General features: G+C 42.4%; 1 protein-coding gene across 1 annotated transcript in view; it reads left to right on the top strand.

Moving 5' to 3' along the window:
* Positions 1-7,500, top strand: part of LOC118493346 (ATPase family AAA domain-containing protein 2-like) — a 35,638-nt gene that overhangs the window by 10,758 nt on the left and 17,380 nt on the right. Inside the window, exons 9-12 of the mRNA XM_035992971.1 lie at positions 543-633; positions 2,008-2,322; positions 3,506-3,620; positions 4,423-4,609. Coding sequence (XP_035848864.1) covers positions 543-633; positions 2,008-2,322; positions 3,506-3,620; positions 4,423-4,609 — 708 coding nt within the window. The remainder of the gene's footprint in view (positions 1-542; positions 634-2,007; positions 2,323-3,505; positions 3,621-4,422; positions 4,610-7,500) is intronic.

Raw genomic sequence — 7,500 nt, forward strand, 5'->3', positions numbered from 1 at the left:
TTGTTTCTGTCGACTTTGAATAAACAGTATTTTACGATGCTTAAATTACTGTTTATTTACATGGAGTCTGGTGGGTTTAGCGAACGCGATTTTGCGGATGTTTTTATGTTAAAAAAAGGATCTTACTCTTCAACAGAAAGGTCGACCTCCTTAGAAATCCTTTCCATAATGTTGTCAGACACTTAGAATATTAATCTGAGTCTGTCAGCGGCAAAACGAGCACTTTAGTGAAGGTAAATACAAGCTGGATGCAGCTGCTGACTGCGGCGATCTCGCTTAATACTGGTCCAATGTCAAAGATTGTTGTTCCCATCAGTCACTCAGACACAGAAACATAGGAACATAGGGTCCAGGTTGGAAAAAACGGTAGTTACCCTTAAATGCTGAAAATTAGACACGAAATGTAATTGTCAGAAGTTAAGTTATAAGTTATTTTTTCTTTTTCTATTTTTATTTTATTGTCATTTTGGTGCAAGACTCGTGTTTAAAAAATGTACACGGTGTCTAAACAAGCTGGCTGTTTTCTTCCGTTTGTGTTCCAGTCTCGTAAAGAGATTCTGAAAATCCACACCAGGCCGTGGAAACCTCGTCCGTCGGAAGATTTCCTTGACGAGCTGGCCGAGAAATGTGTCGGTAAGAAAGACCGCACGGCTGTCTTCATCACAACAAATGAAAAGAGAAGTAGTATCAGATATTTTAGATGTTCTGTTAGTGGGAAAAATGACCTACCTCCTTCCTACGTACTGTACTTCCTTCCTTCCTTCCTTCCTTCCTTCCTTCCTTCCTTCCCTCCCTCCTCCTCTTCTTTTCTTCCCTACCTCCTTCCTACATACTGTACTTCTTTCCTTCCTTCCTTCCTTCCCTCCCTCCTCTTCTTCTTTTCTTCCCTACCTCCTTCCTACGTACTGTACTTCCTTCCTTCCTTCCTTCCTTCCTTCCCTCCCTCCTCTTCTTTTCTTCCCTACCTCCTTCCTACGTACTGTACTTCCTTCCTTCCTTCCTTCCTTCCTTCCTTCCTTCCTTCCCTCCCTCCTCTTCTTTTCTTCCCTACCTCCTTCCTACATACTGTACTTCTTTCCTTCCTTCCTTCCTTCCCTCCCTCCTCTTCTTCTTTTCTTCCCTACCTCCTTCCTACGTACTGTACTTCCTTCCTTCCTTCCTTCCTTCCTTCCTTCCTTCCTTCCTTCCCTCCCTCCTCTTATTTCCTTCCCTACCTCCTTCCTACGTACTGTACTTCCTTACTTCCTTCCCTCCCTCCTCTTCTTTTCTTCCCTACCTCCTTCCTACGTACTGTACTTCCTTCCTTCCTTCCTTCCTTCCTTCCTTCCTTCCCTCCCTCCTCTTCTTTCCTTCCCTACCTCCTTCCTACATACTGTACTTCCTTCCTTCCTTCCTTCCTTCCCTCCCTCCTCTTCTTTTCTTCCCTACCTCCTTCCTACATACTGTACTTCTTTCCTTCCTTCCTTCCTTCCCTCCCTCCTCTTCTTCTTTTCTTCCCTACCTCCTTCCTACGTACTGTACTTCCTTCCTTCCTTCCTTCCTTCCTTCCTTCCTTCCTTCCTTCCCTCCCTCCTCTTATTTCCTTCCCTACCTCCTTCCTACGTACTGTACTTCCTTACTTCCTTCCCTCCCTCCTCTTCTTTTCTTCCCTACCTCCTTCCTACGTACTGTACTTCCTTCCTTCCTTCCTTCCTTCCCTCCCTCCTCTTCTTTCCTTCCCTACCTCCTTCCTACATACTGTACTTCCTTCCTTCCTTCCTTCCTTCCCTCCCTCCTCTTCTTTTCTTCCCTACCTCCTTCCTACATACTGTACTTCCTTCCTTCCTTCCTTCCCTCCTCTTCTTTTCTTCCCTCCCTCCTTCCTACGTACTTCCTTTCTTCTTTAAAACATAAAGTTCAGAGATGAATTGATTACTTGATCAACTTTTGAGTTAATCACCGAGCCTTCGTCGTACGCCTCTGCGGGACTTAATGAATCTGTCGGTTGATCCCCGTCCCGTCTCCCAGGTTACTGCGGCGCTGACATCAGGGCGGTGTGCACCGAGGCGGCGCTGTGCGCTCTGCGCCGCCGCTACCCGCAGATCTACGCCACCTCCCAGAAGCTCCTCCTGGACGTCTCCTCCATCGCCATTGGCAGCTGCGACTTCGTGGCGGCCATGAGGAAGATGTCGCCGGCCTCGCAGCGCTCCGCTGCCTCGCCGGCCAAGCCGCTCTCGCCCGTGGTTCAGCCGCTGCTGGGCGGCGCCCTGCGGGACATCCTGGAGGCTCTGCAGAGGCTGTTCCCGCACGCCGAGCTGGGGATGAAGAGGAAGAGGGAGCCGGGTGAGTCGGAGCGGAAGGCTGGGAAGTAGGCCTGCACGATTCGGGGAAAAATATGAATCACGATTTTTTTAGCTTAGAATTGATATCACGATTTTCTGCCACGAGTTTTTTCTCACAAAGTGTAATGTTTATTGATACAAAACAAAACAAATTGGCAGTACCAAACAGATTTTTTTTGGCACCTAGAGCACATTGTGCATCACCACGAGCCTGTAAACACAGAGGCTTCAATGAAGAGAAGGGAGAGCATTGCAGCGCTTGGGAGCGCTTTAAAACCTTTTTTTTATACAGTCTTATGTTTAAAACTCACAGAAGAAAGTAGTAGCGTTTGTGATGCAGTCGGCTCGTAAAATTAAATGAGAATCAAAGTCATAATAGCTGGTTTGATTTGCATTGAGAGATGATTTTATGGAATACCCCATGCCAATCTCTAGGTATGGTGAAGGGTATGTGATGATGTGGGGGTATGGTGAAGGGTATGTGATGATGTGGGGGTATGATGAAGGGTATGTGATGATGTGGGGGTATGGTGAAGGGTATGTGATGATGTGAGGTATGGTGAAGGGTATGTGATGATGTGGGGGTATGGTGAAGGGTATGTGATGATGTGGGGTATGGTGAAGGGTATGTGATGATGTGAGGTATGGTGAAGGGTATGTGATGATGTGAGGTATGGTGAAGGGTATGTGATGATGTGGGGGTATGGTGAAGGGTATGTGATGATGTGGGGTATGGTGAAGGGTATGTGATGATGTGAGGTATGGTGAAGGGTATGTGATGATGTGGGGGTATGGTGAAGGGTATGTGATGATGTGGGGGCCAAGGGAACTTTATCAGGATGCATAGTATCCTGGATCCATGAAATAACTGGCCTTTAAAAATAAAAATCTGCCTGCCTCTATGGGAATTTAACCTAAGGGCGTACTGACTTATGTTAGGGAAGAACATTTATTTATTTACGATACATTATTCATTCACAAAGCAAATTGGTGTCCTTAAAGGTTGGATTTTTCCTCATTTTTTTAATTAAGGCATTAAGATCAACTTCCAAAAGATTTTTTTTAGTCGACTTTAGCATGGGTGTCCTAATTTGTTCACACGACTGCACGTGAATCGATTTTTGGAGACTCTCCCGCTGAAATGAGCTCACGTCTTTTCTATCTGTTGTTTCTCCGTGCATCAGATCTGACCTCTGGTATCCTTGACGACGACCTGTACGGAGGAGACGATGCCTCCAGCACATCCAGCATCTCCGCCCCCTCCACCTCCACGAGCAGACACTTCCTGCATTTTGCCAGGTGAGTCGTCCACATCAGATGCTTTACTGCCCTAACGTACACTTTTTGTAAAGAAAATTCTAATATATTCTGATAAAATTAGATATTTTTTTTTCCAACTCCAATTTGGGCCAAAATAATTTAAATTTTCCCACTGTCTGGAATTCGCGTCTGGGTCTTGAAGCCGCCTGAAGGGGTTGTAATTCACAATAATGACCGGCTCGCTCTACATTATCTCCGTATTACACAGCTACTCATGCTGATTTTCCCGCAGATTGTCAGCAGATTTCCCAAAAGATTTTTCCGCCAATTAAAAAAAAACAAAAAAACTCTGAATGTTAACACATCTTGTTAGCCTGACGTGGTCAGACTCAGATTCCAGTCAGAAGCAACGGATAGACCTACAACCAATCAGAGCAACAGATAGACCTACAACCAATCAGAGCAACAGATAGACCTACAACCAATCAGAGCAACAGATAGACCTACAACCAATCAGAGCAACAGATAGACCTACAACCAATCAGAGCAACAGATAGACCTACAACCAATCAGAGCAACAGATAGACCTACAACCAATCAGAGCAACAGATAGACCTACAACCAATCAGAGCAACGGATAGAGCTATATATAGCTGTTCCTCTTTTAAAATGAATGCGCTGTCGATATCTTCTATAATGATTATGACGATTAAACGCGATTACGTGAAAAAAGAATTGACAGTTAGACAGCTACTGTATGTAATGGTTGTTACAGGCCTTCGCCTTCTCTTGCTGGGCCTCCCTCTGTTACACGTCTCACCGCTCTCCTCCCTTCCTGCAGGAGTGCAGTCAAACACCCAACGTCCCACCGTCCCAGGATGCTCCTGGCAGGGCGTCCCGGTGCCGGTCAGACCTCCCATCTGGCTCCTGCCGTTCTGCACGCTCTGGAGCGCTTCCCCGTCCACAGTCTGGACTCGGCCGTGCTGTTTGGAGTCAGCAGCACCTCGCCGGAGGAAGCCTGCGCCCAGGTGACTGTCACACTGACGTTAGGCTCTTATCTCCGCAGGACTGAGCAGTAAGGTCTGGCTACGCCACAGATGCATTGTGGGATAGGAGGAAAAAAAACGCCCTGGGTTGTTTTGCATTTCTTTAAACCAATCACAATCGTCTTGGGCGGCGCTGCGCTCCGGACGCAACGACGGTGGCTCTGCTAAATAGTCTCAGGAAGGAACATTTGCACCCCGCAAAAGAAAACGCCACATACAATAATAAATTAAGTTAACTGTTGACACAATACAGTAACGTGAGCTATTTAAATTAGCTGATACATGGTTAAACCTCATTGGCTCTTACCAGTGTATCTCCGTGTGTACTTCGTCCACAGCAATCCCACCAATCGCTCCCAAAACCTCCCAGTTAGAGAGGAAATGACCTAAACATATTCTTATAAATCTTTACAATCATTCCCTGAAAGAACCAAGCAGGCCTTTCTTGTTGCACCATACAAACTTTCTTAAAAACTTAATATTTTCAGGGTGTAGCTCGCTAGCTCGAAGTTTGTCGTTGTTTCCCGAAAAGAACGGAGTTTGAGAACGGCAAACACACAGAGAGAGAGGAAGGGGAGGGACATCTAAGCCCTGAATGTCAGGTTTTATCCTGGAAATATACTTCTGTTGATCCAAACTACACCGATGTAGACTTACGGTGACTTAAATGTTGAATTAATTCCCAACTATTTGAGTCTTGGGGAGTTTCGTTAGTCCAGATAAAATGCAAAAACTCAGACGGTGAGGAGAAGATTTCAGTTTGGAAAAAACATGGAATGAAACTCTGCACGATGTAGATGAGAAATGGTGTTTCACCAGGTGGGAACGGTTAACAATGCACTGTGTGCGACTTCCTGGCTTACTTTTGTTGATTTAGTATCCGGTGGGGGATCTCGTGGTTAAAGTGAAGTTGCATAATCCAAGTAGAGTCAAATTTAAATATAAATGGTGGAGACCTGCACTCATTTCACATGTCAAATTAGGTTCAACGCTCCCCTAGACTCGATGAGCTGTCCTTTAGGGACATCTAGTGGTGATGACAGGCAACTGCACACCTTATTTTAGACAACTTTATTTATTTTTTTATAAATCTTTTTATTTGCAAAAAAGAACAGCAATTACTTACAGACATTTGGCAACAAACATTTAGTTTTTTTTTTTTGATCCCCCCCAAATATATATTTTTGAGATTTCAGATTTCAGATTTTTTTTTGGTCACATTTTTATACCGGTAATTTTACTTGTGCTTAAAGGAGCCGTAGGTAGGATTGTGAAGATCCAGGACTTAGACCAAAAATGTGAACATCGACAACTTCTCAGTCCCTCCCCCCTTTTCTGCTAAAGCCCAAAACGGTCTCCTAAGCCCCTCCCCCCACAAGGGAGAGCTGTGCACAACACTTTTTTCGATGTTTTTTTCACTTCTTTCCAATTTTTTTGTCACTTTTTTTAAACAAGTTTTTGTCACCTTTGGCTATGTTTTTTTGGTCACTTTTTCAGATTTTTTTGGGTCACTTTTTCAGATATTTTTGGTCACTTTTTCAGATTTTTTTTGGTCACATTTTCAGATTTTTTTGGTCACTTTTTCAGATTTTTTTGGTCACTTTTTCAGATATTTTTGGTCACTTTTTCAGATTTTTTTTGGTCACATTTTCAGATTTTTTTGGTCACTTTTTCAGATTTTTTTGGTCACCTTTTCAGATTTTTTGGTCACATTTTCAGATTTTTTTGGTCACTTTTTCAGATTTTTTTGGTCACTTTTTCAGATTTTTTTGGTCACTTTTCCAGATTTATTTTGGTCACTTTTTTAGATTTTTTTGGTCACTTTTCCAGATTTATTTTGGTCACTTTTTCAGATTTTTTTGGTCATATTTTCAGATTTTTTTGGTCACTTTTTCAGATTTTTTTGGTCACCTTTTCAGATTTTTTGGTCACATTTTCAGATTTTTTTGGTCACTTTTTCAGATTTTTTTGGTCACTTTTCCAGATTTATTTTGGTCACTTTTTTAGATTTTTTTGGTCACTTTTCCAGATTTATTTTGGTCACCTTTTTAGATTTTTTCAGCGCTTAAAAATTTTTTTTTTCACAAAATCATAAGCCTTAGGTCCTTAGCTAATGTTGGCAATTAATTGCGGTTAAACAAAGAAACGATTATTTTTCAGTTTTTTTTTGTTGATTTCTTTTTTTCCTGCGTTTTTGTAGCTTTTTCCAACATTTGTCACTATTTTCAATGTTCTTTTGCCATAGTTCTGATATAGAAAGTTTTTGTAAACGGGTCAAATTTGACCAGAGAACAACATGGCCACCCCCCACATACTGCCTATGCAAATAATAGTTATACAGGAAAACATATATACATACACATCCAACATATATACACGGTATTGTACGTAGTAGGCGATAAAGTAAATAAATACACATAAAATAAAAATGTATATTCAAATAAAGTAACAATATAAAAAAAAATATATATATATATAAAAAAATAAAAATACATATTTAGAGGTACGAATAAAGGATGTCTGTGGATGCACAACTATACAGTATAGGCTAATTTTGCCATCAACAAAGTTGAAAAAAAAAGATTTAGTATATGAATTAGGAATCAGAAACCCATGTAAGAACGGCTGCTCTTGTGTGAAGTAAACGCAACATTTTTCAACTTTGTGCTAAGATATATGTGTGACTTTTTTTGCAACGAAAATGCGGGGATTATGAAATCATGCAAGCCCCGCGGGTATTTTGCGCGGAAATAGCCAATTTATGCGGCGAAAGTGCGGCGTATTTGAAAAAATGCGGCCTCCCGCATAAATATGCGGACTTTGGCTGATTATGCGTTGAATTACGCGATCGCATAATCACGTTTTTCTGGAGC

Source organism: Sander lucioperca, chromosome 16, assembly GCF_008315115.2.
Source record: "Sander lucioperca isolate FBNREF2018 chromosome 16, SLUC_FBN_1.2, whole genome shotgun sequence".
NCBI lineage: Eukaryota > Metazoa > Chordata > Actinopteri > Perciformes > Percidae > Sander > Sander lucioperca.